This window comes from Bos indicus x Bos taurus, chromosome 10, assembly GCF_003369695.1.
Source record: "Bos indicus x Bos taurus breed Angus x Brahman F1 hybrid chromosome 10, Bos_hybrid_MaternalHap_v2.0, whole genome shotgun sequence".
Lineage (NCBI taxonomy): Eukaryota > Metazoa > Chordata > Mammalia > Artiodactyla > Bovidae > Bos > Bos indicus x Bos taurus.
Genome location: NC_040085.1, coordinates 1,474,415 through 1,492,221, shown reverse-complemented (window position 1 = coordinate 1,492,221; position 17,807 = coordinate 1,474,415). Strand labels below are relative to the sequence as shown.

General features: G+C 44.1%; 1 protein-coding gene across 2 annotated transcripts in view; it reads right to left on the bottom strand.

Annotated features, from left to right (window-relative positions):
* The window catches only part of IQGAP2 (IQ motif containing GTPase activating protein 2), a 307,119-nt gene that overhangs the window by 209,245 nt on the left and 80,067 nt on the right, over window positions 1-17,807 (bottom strand). Inside the window, exon 1 of one of the 2 annotated variants that reach the window (XM_027552912.1) lies at window positions 4,231-4,251. The exons of the other annotated variant lie outside the window; for it this stretch is intronic. Coding sequence (XP_027408713.1) covers window positions 4,231-4,241 — 11 coding nt within the window. The 5' untranslated portion in view covers window positions 4,242-4,251. Of the gene's footprint in view, window positions 1-4,230; window positions 4,252-17,807 lie in introns of those variants that run through there. 2 annotated transcript variants of the gene reach the window in all.

Sequence of the window (17,807 nt, the reverse complement as noted above, 5' to 3'; positions counted from 1 at the left end):
AGATCACGATGCGTTTTCAGAACCATCTTAAGGACAGAGATTTAACAGTCAGAACTGATGAAACGTGGATGCTACTGAAGAGAGAGCGGGAGGGAGGCAGAGCGGTGGGAGCTCCTGCGCTGTGTGTTGAGTGGATGATCGCACGATTCATGTGCCAGAATCCCGGGGTGGGCTGCCATTTCCTACTCCAGGGGACCTCCCCAACCCGGGGATTGAACACAAGTCTCCTATGTCCTGCACTGGCGTAGGTTCTTTACCTCTAATGCCACTGGGAAGTCGAAGATAACACAGAGGAGACCAAACCTGTGATTTTGCTGTTGGAGTAAAGGTATTAGTTGGGAGTTGTTACAAAGTCATGTGTTTAGATCTGAACATTTGAAATAGTACACAGAAATCCAGAATGCTGACCAGTGACAGATCCAGGACCGAGAAGTAGCCTGGGCCAGAGATTTTACATTTGAAGTGTCGTCAGGAAATCGCACCCACATCCATTCATACCACAGTGAGAAAGTACAGACTGAGGAGAGAAGAAAGCTTCGCACTGAGTCTTGATAATTTCAGCCTTTAAATGTTGATGACCCAGAGTAGCACACAAATGGTGGGAGAGTGGTGGCAGAACAGTAGTGGTAACAAAGATTAGGATGGCAAAGGACTTCAGGGGCAGGCAACCCAAGCAGCCGGGACAGACAGTAATAGCTCCCCGGCCCTCGCTCACTTCAAAGTCACTCAGCCGAGCCTGCCCTCCATTATGAGAATAAGGCTTGTCAAAGGAAAGACAGCAGCAGAAGGCTGGGGGGATGCAAGGGTGGGCAGGACGGAGTGGGCCTGATGCCTGAACATCATCCTGATGTGATTTTGGCGAGGCCCACTCCTCTGCCAGCACTCCATGCTCTAAAAGTCAAGTTCAGTTCAGTTCAGTTCGGTCGCTCAGTCATGTCTTACTCTTTGCGATCCCATGAATCGCAGCACGCCAGGCCTCCCTGTCCATCACCAACTCCCGGAGTTCACCCAGACTCACGTCCATCGAGTCAGGGATGCCATCCAGCCATCTCATCCTCTGTCGTCCCCTTCTCCTCCTGCCCCCAATCCCTCCCAGCATCACAGTCTTTTCCAATGAGTCAACTCTTCGCATGAGGTGGCCAAAGTACTGGAGTTTCAGCTTTAGCATCATTCCTTCCAAAGAACACCCAGGGTTGATCTCCTTCAGAATGGACTGGTTGGATCTCCTTGCAGTCCAAGGGACTCTCAAGAGTCTTCTCCAACACCACAGTTCAAAACCATCAATTCTTCGGCGCTCAGCCTTCTTCACAGTCCAACTCTCACATCCATACATGACCACAGGAAAAACCATAGCCTTGACTAGATGGACCTTTGTTGGCAAAGTAATGTCTCTGCTTTTCAATATGCTATCTAGGTTTGTCATAACTTTCCTTCCAAGGAGTAAATGTCTTTTAATTTCATGGCTGTAATCACCATCTGCAGTGATTTTGGAGCCCCAAAAAATCAAGTCTGACACTGTTTCCCCATCTATTTCCCATGAAGTGATGGGACCAGATGCCATGATCTTCGTTTTCTGAATGTTGAGCTTTAAGCCAACTTTTTCACTCTCCACTTTCACTTTCATCAAGAGGCTTTTTAGTTCCTCTTCACTTTCTGCCATAAGGGTGGCATCATCTGCATATCTGAGGTTATTGATATTTCTCCCGGAAATCTTGATTCCAGCTTGTGCTTCTTCCAGCCCAGCGTTTCTCATGATGTACTCTGCATATAAATTAAATATGCAGGGTGACAATATACAGCCTTGACGTACTCCTTTTCCTATTTGGAACCAGTCTGTTGTTCCATGTCCAGTTCTAACTGTTGCTTCCTGACCTGCATACAAATTTCTCAAGAGGCAGATCAGGTGTTCTGGTATTCCCATCTCTTTCAGAATTTTCCACAGTTTATTGTGATCCACACAGTCAAAGGCTTTGGCATAGTCAATAAAACAGAAATAGATGTTTTTCTGGAACTCTCTTGCTTTTTCCATGATCCAGCAGATGTTGGCAATTTGATCTCTGGTTCCTCTGCCTTTTCTAAAACCAGCTTGAACATCAGGAAGTTCATGGTTCACATATTGCTGAAGCCTGGCTTAGAGAATTTTGAGCATTACTTTACTAGCATGTGAGATGAGTGCAATTGTGAGGTAGTTTGAGCATTCTTTGGCATTGCCTTTCTTTGGGACTGGAATGAAAACTGACCTTTTCCAGTCCTGTGGCCACTGCTGAGTTTTCCAAATTTGCTGGCATCTTGAGTGCAGCACTTTCACGGCATCATCTTTCAGGATTTGAAATAGCTCAACTGGGATTCCATCACCTCCACTAGCTTTGTTCATAGTGATGCTTTCTAAGGCCCACTTGACTTCACATTCCAGGATGCCTGGCTCTAGGTCAGTGATCACACCACTGTGATTATCTGGGTTGTGAAGATCTTTTTTGTACAGTTCTTCTGTGTATTCTTGCCACCTCTTCTTAATATCTTCTGCTTCTGTTAGGTCCATACCATTTCTGTCCTTTATCGAGCCCATCTTTGCATGAAAAGTTCCCTTGGTATCTCTGATTTTCTTGAAGAGATCCCTAGTCTTTCCCGTTCTGTTGTTTTCCTCTATTTCTTTGCATTGATCGCTGAAAAAGGCTTTCTTATCTCTTCTTGCTATTCTTTGGAACTCTGCATTCAGATGTTTATGTTTCCTTTTCTCCTTTGCTTTTCACTTCTCGTCTTTTCACAGCTATTTGTAAGGCCTCCCCAGACAGCCATTTTGCTTTTTTGCATTTCTTTTCCATGGGGATGGTCTTGATCCCTGTCTCCTGTACAATGTTATGAACCTCCATCCATAGTTCATCAGGCACTCTATCTATCAGATCTAGGCCCTTAAATCTATTTCTCACTTCCACTGTATAATCAGAAGGGATTTGATGTAGGTCATACCTGAATGGTCTAATGGTTTTCCCCACTTTCTTCAATTTAAGTCTGAATTTGGCAATAAGGAGTTCATGGTCTGAGCCACAGTCAGCTCCTGGTCTTGTTTTTGCTGACTGTATAGAGCTTCTCCATCTTTGGCTGCAAAGAATATAATCAATCTCGTTTCGGTGTTGACCATCTGGTGATGTCCGTGTGTAGAGTCTTCTCTTGTGTTGTTGAAAGATGGTGTTTGTTATGACCAGTGCACTTTCTTGGCAAAACTCTATTAGTCTTTGCCCTGCTTCAAGGCCACAGCCAAAGTCAGGGCCAGCTCTAATGGTTCAGGGGTTCAGCAGTGCCGGGAAGGCATTCGGAAACAATCTGGCAATCGAAATGCATCTTACGGGATGCAAGAATCTTAGGCAGTCATTTCCAGAGAGCTTCAATCAACAGAAGAATGCCTGTCCCACTGTGAAAGAATACCAGTCCAAGTGGAAAGAAAAGCAACCCTTGAGAATTCCTGGCTTTCTAAGACTCTGTGCCAACAAAGGAAGGTCTGGTATCAAAAGTCAATCTGTACCACACTGAAATTAAGGGGAAAAAAAAATCTAAATTAGAAAATAAAAAATTTAACAACAAGAAATGGAAGCCAATCTGAACTTCACATTAGGTATATCCTATTTGAGTAACCTTTCCCAAGAAAGAGAATAAGCAAATTCTCCAACTTTCTAAAATAAGACAAATTATTTCCTACTTCAGATATGAAGTCAACATTATTTTTATGTTGCACTGGTCTCACAAACAAAGTTTTGAAAAAAACCTATTAATATTTTAATTCAAGCATGGTTTACTAAACCGAAACTGGTTACAGCATCATTTAGGTTGGACACCCACAGTGTGAGAATTCAAAGATATATACAAGTGGTGAACGCATCCCTCCACTTCTTTTATTGTCCCCAGCAAGTGGTGGTGGCTGATGGCATTGAACGGCCACTTAGGGACATCCTAATCATGTTTTGCAATTCACTCGTCCCAGGCAGTGGATTTCCACACCTCAAAAAGACACTGTGGCAAACCTGAAGGTTATGTTTATATAGATGAGCAATTTATCAAGCTGAATCACAGCTGCTTCACTAAATGGAACAAGAGCAAGACCCCCACACATAAGAACTAAGTTATTTACAGGAAAAATGCCTTTTTACCTACACACACAACCCTTTATGCACATTCTACTGCTCTATACCTCTTAAGAGTTCACAGCATGTAACCAAGATGCCACGGCGACTGTACCTGCAGAACATAAGGAGCAACCGGATCTCTGCCGAATTGAGCCTCTGCTCTTTCTACTCAGGAGCAGCCCGACTTTCGAGTCAACTTGGAGCTCCACGTTGTCGCTGCCACAGCAACCATAGCAACCATTTCATTCTTTGGGACTCAACCAGGCAAGGTCTCCCAGGTTGCGCCATAATTAGAGATACACAATTGGAGAAAACACAGCGGGAGGGCTACTCCAAACACAAGAGCTCTGACTTGACCACCGCAGTGTGGCGGTGGTGGGGAAGGAGCGGGAATGACCAGACAACCCAACACCACAGGCGCCTCCAGAGAAAGGCAGACCTCTCATAGGCACTACCGTTCAGATCATCAAATTCTCCTCTTTTATTCACAATTCTTGTTGAAGTTTGCGCTGGTTTGGATTTTTCTGGCACCAGCACTCCTAAAATCTAGAGCCAGTCACCTGTGTTCTTCTTGCTTAGAATTAGGCAGAAATACTACATTTACTGCTTCCCTGGTGGCTCAGTGGTAAAGAACCCACCTGCCACTACTGGAGATGTGGTTTCAGTCCCTGGGTCAGGAAGATCCCCTGGAGGAGGAAATGGCAACCCACTCCAGTATCCTTGCCTGGAAAATCCCATGGACGGAGGAGCCTGACAGACTACAGCCCATGGGCTCACACAGAGTTGGACGTGACTTAGCAACTGAGCACGCATGCAGGCGTTACACTTAATGACCAATTCCTTAAATGTGCATTGCACTTCCAATACACAGCCAGAAGGCAGCCTAGCAGGGGTGGACACGGCAAGGAACTTGGAAACAGACTTGGGCTCAGTTCTGGTGAGTCTACTCCCTTGGGACTTACTTAAAACATTCTGAAACTCAATTTCTTCCATGAATAAAATGAGGAAATACTGCAGCTCATAGGGTGCTATGAAATTAAATAAGATGGATATTTAAGGCAGGGTGCCTGTCATATATTAGCCAGTAGCAATTAGGGTAAGGCTAGCCCATGATCTCTGATTACTTTAAGCTCCAAAGAGAAGAAAGCAACCTAAAACGACAACAACATAGGAAAATGCTCATGATACAGTAGGAACTAGAACACAAAGAAATAAATCAAGATTCAGGCACACAGGGGTTCAAAGATACTGGTAATGTCCTAGCTCTTCACTGGGTGATGGGCACCCACATATTTACTATTCCTTAAACTGTGCATGTATGTTCTATGTATTTTGGGGGGCAAGACATGTTTACACAAAAACAGCTAGTTAAAAAAGAGAGGAAGAAGACATAAAAATGTATTATTTCTATAAAGTAAGGTTGTAAATGAAATTTATTTTCCTTTGCAAGCATTTCTACATTTTCTATAACAGGAAAAAAATGTTTTGTTATGACAACGCTACACCGACAAGTCCTTAGCTCGAGACACAGTCTAGCTATGGGAAGAAGACACACTCCCATTTCTCAAGCCACTGCCTCCACCAGTGAGCCAATGCAGCCACTCTAACCAGCATCTAGTCACCTCCAATTAATCAGGAGCTGTCCACAGTTAGGAAGCGGGGCGTGCAACCGAGGAAAGTAAAGCAAGGGCTCCCATTTTTTTTTTTAAAGGAAATTAATATTTGAGTTGCTGTGAGTTTAATGTCTCAGCAACAATTCTGCGAGGCAGCTCTTCTTATTCTTATTTTACAGGTAACTTAGAAAGTGCAAGCAACTTGTCCGTGAGTTCAGTTAGGTGAGAAAGCAGACTGCTTTGTATATCTTGATACAGTCTTATCTTGAAATTATAGCCTTTCATTAAATGTTGGTGGGCATGTGTGTACATGTGTGATGCCATGCCTTTAATATAAACTGCACACATAACATACCAGTATTAAAATTTAGAAGAGCACAGAGAATTTTATTTTATGCAACATGTCTCAGATCTCAGGCAAAAAAGGGAGAGGGTTCTTTCCCCTTAAAGGGGTTGTTTTGTTTTTAAATGAGGAAAAGAAGATCCAGATACAGGGCAACTATGCTTTTCATGTGGTTTAAGAATACATCTGCTTCAAAGTCACGGGCTAAAGCTTCTTTCTGACTCACAGAGAACCAGGATGAGCACCCAGATGTTTAATTTCCAAAAGAAATGTTCCTTTACATACATAGAAAAGGCTTCGACCCTCATCACAGCAGGCTATCTGCCGGCATCATGAGATCGATTCTGAGAGTGGCTAAGAAGAGATGGCTTCTTGTGTTAGCACAATAATGACTATGATCCATTCTAATGGCAAATTAGAATCTAAGTTCCCTCCCATGTGGTCAGAACTCACATCTCTTTCTGATGCCACACTAAAACCTATCCCTACTCCATTTTTCTTTAAACAATTTGCTAATATATCTAAGCAGCAAATTCAAGCATTTGCCCCAAACCCACTCCACTAGATATGTATAAGTATTATGTATAAAAGATAAGCAATAAGGATATACTGTACGGCACAGGGAATATAGCTATTATTTTGCAGTAACTTTAAATGGAGTATAATCTATAAAATACTAAACCACTACATTGTATACCTGTAATAATAATTATTATTATATAAACTATATTTCAATGTAATAAAAACATAGCCACCCTCCTCTTTTTCTTCTCTTCTCTGCTCATCATCTTGCCTTCAGAGCTTCTCATTGATATCACAGCAACTCTCCGATGTGAGGGTATGACCTAGGAGCCCAGAGATCAAGTACTAACCAGTACTAACCTTCAGAATTCACTAACATTCTCTCTTTCACTGATTTCAAACAACCAGATCCAGTGCTTGAAGAAGGTACACCAGGTGAGCCCAACAAGCATCAGAGATGTGAGAAGAAGAGCAATGTATCAAATCCAGCATAAACTATATCAATAACTACCAAGTGCTGAGAGCTTACCAGGTTTAGGGACTATGTGTAAATTGTCATTTAACCCTAAACAAATCTATGAGAAGATAGGTTTCTACCTTCATGAGAAAACTTAGGATTTGAATTTTGGCAATAGCCCAAGGTTACAAAGTCAAAATGTGGAAGATCTGGGATTCAAACTGACTCCCTGCTACTCATCACAGTTGGTTAATAAAAGGTGCCTGATGTTTGGAATAAGGACTTGCTTTTGTCTGTGCATAACACCATCCTGGCAAGTCAAGTCCTTGAGCCTTGGTTTCCTTCTCTGTCAAATGGACATGGTACTACTTACTTCGTCTTCACAACTTGGATGCATTCATTCAATTAAGAAAAGATATGGGGCTTCTCTGGTGGCTCCGTGGTAAAGAATCCTCCTGCCAATGCAGGAGACCTGGGTTCTCTCCCTGGTCCAGGAAGATCCCATATGCCATGGAGCAACGAAGCCCGTGCGCCACGACTCCCGAGCCTGTGCTCTGCAGCCCGGGAACCGCAACTACCAAGGCTCGTGCACCCTAAAGCGCGTGCTCCACCGCAAGAGAAGCCACCACAATGAGAGAGCAGCCCCCACTCACCACGACTAGAGAAAAGCCCGCACAGCAGCGAAGACGCATCACAGCCAAAAGTAAATAAATTTTTTAAAATTAAAAAAAAAAAGAGATATAAAAACACTCCGAAAAGTTATTACGTGCTACACAAATGTGTGGCATTAAGAGGGATGGGAATGTGTAGATACTTATTTACCCAATCCAGGGTTCTGGCAAACAGCTGGTCTAGGAGAATATTGAGGCATCTCTCCGGTCTCTGTTTGAATTTGTACACCATGCACAATCAGAATGTGTATCATGAGGACTACACAGTCTCTTTATTAAGAGTTGGGAGGTTTGGTTTTTCTTCATACAAGAGTTCCACACTGTGCGACAGCCCTTGACTTAACAATGCCTTGCTAAGTTTGGTCAGTCAGCCACTCAGGATATGCTAAATAAGTGGAAGAGATAGAACATTCCAGAATCTCCAACTGCAGCCGCTAGAAGTACTGTAAAGTGGGAGCCGGTATGTCAGCTCACAGCATGAAAACAGTTCCGATGTTCATCAGAGCTTTCTATCCCTGATCAAGGGCGTAATCAATCACTTCTCCCCATCTTCTGGATTACAAGCGTACCTCCAAAACATCACAGCATTGCATTTGACTATAATCATCTCAAAGAGCAATCACATTAGCCTTACGGCTTTTATGATACCCAGAGAATTCTTAGCAATATTTATCATCATGTTTCTATTCAGAGGAGAGCTGACTAGTCACAATAACTCTGGGTGAGTGTAAGGCGGGGGGCTTGGCAGAGGACACGGAGTGCCACACTTCTCATATGAAATAGTTGAGAAGTTAAAACAAATGGCGTTTTTCAGTCTAGAGAACAAATGAAAATTTAAAGCTCAGCAGTGAATCTGGGCAAGACAAAGAACTATTTATTTTCACTGAAATGAGTACTTCTCATGAAGACAGCACAAATAATAAAAGAAAGCAGTACTACATTTTAGAAGAGATGGAGGGAAAAATCACCATTGAAGGGATATTTCCATAACCCATTACTTACAGAAAAGTGAGTCGTGAGTCCCTGAAAAGCTCCCCAAGTTGGATGATCTCAGATTAACCAGGAAGAGAGCTATGTCCTCAAGCTCCAAAGTGCCAAAGACAGCCTGTGGGCCTTTCCCAGTTAACACTAAAGAAGCACGGTGTCACCTCATCTTGCTTTCCAATCTGTGCTGTTAAGCTATAAACCAGCACTTTTATCAACCAAATCACCTCCTAAAATATTAACAGTAATTGGCCTCTGAGTTTGAAACACAACACACATGAATGTGAACACCATTGTGGCCAACAGACCCCCTCCAAGCGATCCCCACTCACGGGGTTCATACTTTAGATGCTTAATCTCCCCAAGAGCACAGGTAGGACCTGGGATTGGCTTCTAACCCCTGGAATATGCCAAAGGGGACAGACTGTCATCTTCGAGATCACACTGTGTTATGGAAGATTACACTGCATCTCGCGAGCAGGTTTGTGCTCTCTTCTTTCCTCTCCCCACCTGTTGGCGTTAAAGCACCAAACTGCCATGAACCCCGTGGACACTGACCACTGACAACCACCACGCGAGGAGGGAAGCACATGCTTCCCGAGCCAGGCTCCAGCTGAGAACCAGCCCCAGTCACCACCGTGATGGCAACTTCCAGAATCCCTAAGTACACAGGTAAACCACGCCTGGACTTCAGACCCACGGAAAGTGTTAGATGATCTGTTGTTGTTCCGTCGCTCAGTCATGGCTGACTCTTTGCAACCGCATGGACTGCAGCAGGCCAGGCTTCCCTGTCCATCACCATCTCCCGGAGTTTACTCAGACTCACGTCCATTGAGGCAGTGATATTATCTAACCACCTCATCCTATTCTTCCCTTGCCTTCAATCTTTCCCAGCATCCAGGTCTTTTCCAATGAGTAGGCTCTTCGCATCAGGTGGCCAAAGTACTGGAGCTTCAGCTTTAGCATCAGTCCCTCCAATGAATATTCAGGACTGATCCTTTAGGGTGGACTGGTTGGATCTCCTTGCAGTCCAAGGGGGTCTCAAGAGTCTTCTCCAACACCACAGTTCAAAAGCATCAATTCTCTGGCACTCAGCCTTCTTTATGGTCCAACTCTCACATCCATACATGACTACTGGAAAATCATAGCTTAAACAAGTGTTATTTTAAGCTGCTAAGTTTAGGTAATAAAAACGAATATACCACCACAACAGTCATTCTTTCTACAGTGAGCAGCAACTTCTAATTAATGGTCTTCAAGTTTGGTTCTCTTGAAGGAAACGCTACGCCCCTCCTGAGAGGTTTCTCCTCCTAAGAAGAGCCATCTGTGCGCTTAGTCACAGGTGGTGCTAAGTGCTATGTACACACGACCCTCAGTGTTCCCCACAGCGGGCCTGTGAGGACAGGGACTGTGAATATACTCATTTCACAGGTGAGGAGACTGCGGGTTCAACACCCAAGGTTCCACAACAGCAGCCATGAACCCAACCCAGGACCATCTAACTGAAATGTTCTTGCTCCGACCGCTCCATGCTGCCTCTGTTTGTTTCTGTTTTAATAACCTGTAAAATAGTATATGTTAACATTAAAGCATTTAATCGAACTGCTTTCCCTTGTTCAATCACTGGGAAGGACCTTCAAAAGAAAATTATCAGCAAGGCATTACAGTGATGGGTATTCTATTAAGTAACTAAGACTTCCTCTCACTTCCATATACTACGCTTTGTACCAAATATTTTTTCCAATTATGGAAATGCTATTAGCTTATTATAAAAATTCAAGAAATTTTGGAAAGTATCAAGAAGAACTGTAACTTCTGATCCAGCAATACATATAATTAAGAAAATTCATAGACATTTTTCTGAATACAATACATATACTGAAGATATTATTTGATATGATTCTATTTCAGTTACACAATATCATCAAACTCCACAAATTTTTAATGATCCAAAACACCAAGATTCATCATTTCTGTTTACAACACTTAACAGTCACTTATTCCAAGTCATGCAGGTTGCTTAAACTTTCTCACTTTTGCAAACACTGTGGCAATAAACATTCTTGTGAAGGAATTTGCTAACTCATAAAAATACCTGTTGTTAAATCATCCTCCCAACATTAAATACTATTTATACTCCCACATAAAAGATATGAATGCCTGTTTCCCTTAAGCCTAGAAGTGGTGATGAATGTTTTCATTTTTGTCAATCTGATAAGGTAAATTATATAATCTGCCTTTCTTTGATTAATGAGTTTAAAAATGTTTGCTGCTCATGTTTTCTTAGAATGTGAAATATCTATTAAAGTAGGCCAAAAAGAATGTTACAAGTGAAGGTTCTTTCCTTATTTACTTCTTTGAAAAAGGCTCTTTATGTATTAAGGAGCTTAATACTTGACTTACATGTTGCAATTTTCTCTCCACTCTATCTTTTCTTTCAAAATTGATGCTCAGATTAAAAAAAAAAACAACTCATAAATATCAAGGTACAGGACTGAGGCTTAAGATAACAACTCTCCTGACTTGAGATAAAACAGAAGTTCATGGCATTTGCCTTTTGATGATGTTTGAATTTTCAGATTTACCAATCATCTCTTCCATGTGAATGACCATCTGTCAAGTCACAAAATTGACTAGAAAATTCCCATGTGTCAGACGCACTAAGTCCTAAGTGCTGAGAAAACAGAGATGAAGACAATTGCTTCCTCTTACAAGGTTTGCACAACAATCAGTCTCATGAGAGAGACCATCTCTGAGACTGAAAGTCTGGGCAAACTTTACCTTTCCCGATGCTACGCCATTAGACAAGCTATCAGAAGACAAGTTTTAAAATTCTTTATCCAAGTATGATGAAAGAAGCCCCAGTGGAAAACCTTCAGTGATGATCAACTAGGTCAAACACACCAGTTATGTAAGCCTCGTACTTTCAGGCAGGTGAAACTTCAGGACGCCAACCTCACCCTCAAGAAGCCATCTTCTGAGCGAATTCTGACCACAGCCCTCAGAGAAGTGACCCTGGGAAATTCCTCAGGCACAGGCAGCTGTGTCCAAATCATGTGTGACACCCTCTAGTCCCTAACGAGGTCTGACCCAGCTGACCCAGGGCTGCTTGTCTATGAGGCCAGAGGCCTTCTGGCCATTGCCTTCAGCTCTGCTTAAATGAGGATGCAGGACTTGAGTCTTTCCCAGGACTTTGAAATGGAAATGGGGAGAACACTGGTGAGTTCGAAGAAGGAACTAAAGCAGGAAGAATCCTAAGAGATCAACGGAGGCTGAATTAATGGCAGAGGTCTAGAATAAAAAACGAAAAACACACACTGCCTTAGGGAAGGTAACTTAAGCTGGACATTTCCAATACCTTTCACATCCCCAAACTCTGCTCCTGCCTACTGTCCTTAAAAGTGAAAGTGTTAGTCACTCAGTCGTGTCTGACTCTTCGTGACCCCATGGACCGTAGCCCTCTGGGCTCCTCTGTCAATGGAATGCTCCAGAGAAGAATACTGGAGTGGGTAGTCACTCCCTTCTCCTGGGAATCTTCCCAATCCAGGGATCGAACCTGGGTCTCCTGCATTGCAGGCAGATTAGTTACCTTCTGAACCACCAGACCCCAAGAAATTCTCTACTTAACCCTCCAGGATCCAAGGTACCCTGAGCAATTCTGTCCCTTCAATAAAGAACCTGACAAACGGATCAGATGGTGTGTGCTCCACCTAACGGATTCATGCCCTTGGAGCTCCTTATTACACAGCTCACTAGGACTCGACAAGCAAAACAACTTTTATTCTCTCTGCGTGAAAGCACAAAGTTCAGAACACCATTCATGCCCTAGGCTGGTGCCGCTGAAGATAGGTTAGACAACCAAAATTTCATTACTGCAGCCGCCTCTAGGAGTTTTCTTAGATGTTTCCTCCTCAATGCCCTTCCATGAAATTTTAAAAGTATAGCTCTTCTGCCTATTTATTTATGTACTATGCGTATATCTGTCCTTTGGGCATTAAAAGATATTGTTGACCTCCCAAGAACCAATGTTTATCCCCTGGATATATAAAATCCCATTGAGAAATGAGTTCTATGATAAAAACGTCTAAAAATCGCACTTAGAAAAAAAGGAACATTCCCTGGGGAGAGAAAGCAAACCACTTCCATCATCTTCATGGAACCCTTCCAGTTGGGAATCTAAAAGAGGTCCCAATTCCCCTCTGGACGTTAACTGTTAGACTTTCTAATATTTCCTTCAACAGCTTTTTTTTTTGGATGGAGTAGGAGGGTGTGTATTAGCATGTTAATATGTATATGCATAGGAGAAAAACAGGTTAAGTGACAAAACAAAAACAAAAAAACCCCTAAAACTCTCGTGATCCTTTTATGCAATTATTGTTTCCTCATCTTGTATTCTAGCATGTATTTATTTTTCAAAAAAGGAAGTAATGAAATGAATGGTAAGGGGCATATATAATTGGAGGGGAAACTGAAATATTCCCTAAGACATGATGGAGAATTCATCACTGTTGTCAGGAATAACTGAACTGAACCAGGGAACTAAGCCAGAGGAATGGAGGTGCTCACTTGTTAGCACTGTTAGATTTCAAGTGAAGTTGATTTCAGCCTTGCCAATCACAAATCCTCCATGGTGGGGCTTCCCTGGTGGCTCAGTGGTAAAGAGTCTGCCTGCCAATGCAGGAAACACGTGTTCAATCCCTGGTCCGGGAAGATCCCACATATCACAGAACAACTAAGCCCAAGTGCCAAGACTACTGAAGCCCGCACGGCCTAGAGCCTGTGCTCCTCAAGAGAAGCCACTGCGATGAGAAGCCTGAGCATCGCAACAAAGAGTAGCCCCCACTCCTCACAACTATAGAAAAGCCCACACAGCATGGAGACCCAGAAGAGCCAAAAATAAATAAATAAAATAAAGTAAAATAAAATCAATCCTCTATGGTACAACATGCTTAGACCCAATTGCTGAGTAAATTTCTTTTATTTGAAAAGATGCCTTCATGTTTTTTCCTAATTATCGTACATATTTCATCAAACGTTGCACCAAAAATCTCAGAGAAAATGGGTCATTTGAAGAAAAACAAAAACTGGGTAAAACATGTAGAGAATTTAGGCTGTGACAGCATCAACTCGTCCTCCCATGGCCAAAACCCATTTAATAGGAAAAAGAAATCTAGGCCTTATGAGTCCTAGCAGATATATCAGAATGCACTGGAAAAATACTTACTACCTTCTACTTTGTACTCGGCACTGTTCTAAGCAGTTGTGACGTGTCAGTTAACAAAACATGAAGATTCCTGCTTTTAATTGGAGGTAGAGGGAGAACAGTGTGTAAGGGTCTGACAAGAAATAATGTGACGTATCCAGTTTTTTTAATACTTATTTTGGGTTGCACTGAGTTTAGCTGTGGTGCAGGCTTAGCTACCCCGAGGTGTGTGGAATCGTAGTTCCTTGAGCAGGGATCAAATCCAGGTCCCCTGTATTAGAAGGTGGATTCTCAACCACTGGACCACCAGGGAAGTCCCTGATGTATCCTGTTGGAAGGCAATTAGCGTTCACAGATAGAAAAAGGTACAGTAGGGTCAGGGGGATGGAAAGAGTCAAGGGTAGGGTTTGGGGACAGGCTGTGATGTTCAAAGGATGGTCAGGTGACCTCTGAGCAGACTTCAAGGAGGTGAGAAGTTAGCCTAGAAGTCATAGGGCCAGGGTCAGGGCATCAAGGAGAGCATCTCGGCTGTTCTGAGGAACGGCCAGCAGGCCAGTGTGGTCAGAGGGGAACGGACAGTGCAGGAGGAGATCAGACCAGAGAGGTGGGATGCCTTTGGACAACTCTAAGGACTTTTTTATCTGAGATGGGAGCCACTGTGGGTTTTGGTGAAGAGAATAACATGATCTGACTCGTAATTTGGGCTTCCCAGCACTACTGGTAAAGAACCCACCTGCCAATGCAGGAGACATAAGAAATGCAAGTTTGATCCCTGGGTTGGGAAGATCCTCTGGAGGACGGCATGGCAACCCACGCCAGTATTCTTGCCTGGAGAATCCCATGGACAGAGGAGCCTGGCAGGCTACAGTCCATAAGAGTCGCAAAGAGTCGGACATGACTTAGCATGCAGCACAACTTGTAATTGAACAGGATCACCCTGGCTGCCAGGTTGAGGATGGAATATGGTGGGGACAAGAGATGAAGCAGAGAGGCCAGCTAAAAGAGAGATCAGCTGAAAGGGCTTGCAGCTGATAGCATCAGAAAGGCTTCTGGCCGAAGCTACTGTGGCAGCACACAGAGGGCGTTGTTCATTTCATAGTGAACAGAGACCAACCCTACCGCTGTGATCTGAGCACCCTGCAGCCTGGCTACAGCTCCTACCAGCCGGGAATACCTACTGCCACTGGTGCGTCTTCCTTTAGGCTGCCATGTCTCACCACCATGTGACAGCTCAGACCCTCTGCCTGTGAAGGGACCCTACTTTCCTTACCTTTGAATCCCCACTGCCTGTCACACAGGACTTGCTTTTGTGAACTGAGTGGACAGTGTTGGGTTTTCTGGGGCTGCGAAGACTATTTCAAATGAACAGTCTCCTTTCCTGCCCCAAGTCTCCCTCCCCTCTCATCACTAAAGCTGCTTCTTTCATCTTGCAGCTTCAAAACCTTCACACTGAAACACATACATTACCATATGTAAAACAGATAGCTAGTGGGAAGGTGCTGTATAACATGGGGAGTTCAACCCAGTGAGCTCAAGCTGGTGTTCCATGACAACCTGGGGGGCGGTGGGGGTAGAATGGGGTGTGGGCGGGAGGGAGATTCAAGAAGGAGGGAATCATGTACACTTATGGCTGATTCACGATGTTGTACAGCAGAAAACAACACAACATTGCAAATCAATTAACAATTAAAAATTTTTAAGGTAAAAATTAAAATTAAATTTTGAGAAAAAAAGGTGAAAGTGAAGTCACTCAGTCGTGTCTGACTCTTTGAGACCCCATGGACCCCACCGGCCTCCTCCATCCATAGGATTCTCCAGGCAAGGATACTGGAGTGGGTTGCCATTTCCTTCTCCAGGGGATCTTCCTGACCCAGGGATTGAATCCAGGTCTCCTGTATTGCAGACAGACTCTACCATCTGAGCCACCAGGGAATCCCAAAATTAAATCTCAAATTTCTCCAATACAAAAAAAAAAAAAAAACAAGAAAACCTTCACACACACCTCTATGCACAGGATAACACGGAAACATCTCAGCCTAGCAGTCAAGGCTCTCCAGGATGGGCTTCTTGCAGACCTTGTCCCTTCCCTCCACTACTAATTCTAGAACAGGAAATCTCTGCTCCAACCTTTTGCCCATATTACCTTGCCCTTTCTCAACACTGATCTCTTCCTTGTGCACCTTCCTCTCCTCCCCTCCGGTGTAAAAATATCCCATTCACCAAGGCAGGACCCCAGTACCACCCTTTCATGCTCAGACCTCTGCTACCGAGGTGACCTCTGCTACTGAAGTGACCGCTCCTACCTTGCCCTCCGGGGATAGGACAGGAGGCAGGAGCCACTCCCAGGGCACACACACAAGAGAGAGCAAGCCTGCACGCAGTCCCCAGGGTCAGGCCGCCCTGACTCACTTCACAGCACGGCAGCCTTCCCCCAGGAAAGGCTTGATTCCCAAATGCCATTTCATACTTCCCTGAATCCCTCATCACAGCTCAACCGATTCCCATGGTGAGTATATCTCCACGACCTGCTCTTGTGAGGTTCTTACTCTGGTGATGGATGGGGCTGGGTTTGACTGCAGACTTCACCCTGCGTTGAGTTGCAGGGCCCACGGGAATGGGGAAGGATGGCCGGGAACAAGCCCACAGGGACAGCCCAGGGCAGGAAGGGTGAGAAAAGGGCAGCAGGTGTTCCAGGAGTCACAGAGGAGGCAGGAAAGGCAAACAAGGGTAAAGGCGGGGACCCAACTCAAAAGTCCTAAGGGAGGTAGCAGCATTCGTGTTGCAAGAAGGATGGGGAGGGACACTCCAGGCAGAGGGAACAGTGCGTTTAGAGACGGACAACATACGCGGAGGACACCAGGAGCTCCCATTGCCTGGAGGTAGGAGGCATGGGGCAGAGTAGGAAAGGGGTGAACCATCCAAGGGAATGGTATTTACTGACGGGAGTTGAAGGCTCGAGGGCCTTTCAGGAGACAGAGCCAAGGTAAGGAAAGAGGAGCAACACTCTTACAGTCTTGGGATCACGCATAACCTCTCAAAGAGAGGAAAGGCTCTAGGAAACTGTGACACTGTGACCAATTCTACTTCATCTACTTCTCCTTCATGGGTATTCATTGGGAGGACTGATGTTGAAGCTGAAACTCCAGGATTTTGGCCACCTGATGCAAAAAGCTGACTCATTTGAAAAGACCCTGATGGTGGGAAAGATTGAGGGCAGGAGGGGAAGGGGACGACAGAGGATGAGATGGTGGGAGGGCATCACTGACTCGATGGACATGAGCTTGGGTAAACTCTGGGAGTTGGTGATGGACAGGGAGGCCTGGCGTGATGCAGTTCACGGGGTCGCAAAGAGTCGGATATGACTGGGCGACTGAACTAACTGACTGACTGACTGACTGACTACTTCATCCAACTCACAGAAACTGTGTTATATCAAATTGTTTCACAAAGGAAATATGAGGGAAAAAAATTCATTTCCCCAGTCTCTCCCATTATATTCCATCTAACAAGACTTTGAGGTTTGGCCAACAAAAACACACAGATTCAGCGCTGACCTCTCGGGGAAGCAGGAAAACAACATGGGTGGTTTTCTCATGTCTGTGCAAACATGACATACAACACACAAGAGATAAAGCAAACTCTGAGCAAGCACAGAAATGAGATCATTGTTAAAGTACATACTAGTCACACCATACTCACTACCGTATAAATACATGATAATGCCGCCAAAAGTTTCCAACTGAAAAACCCAAGGTCTTGAAAAGAGAAAAATCTCGGGTGCTATGTTTCCTAAATGTCATATTCCTTTCGCTGGGCTTTTTCCTTTCAGGGGTGGTAAGGAATATACTTAATTTCTCTTTATTTTTTTGGCCGCATCAAGCAGAATTGGGGATCTT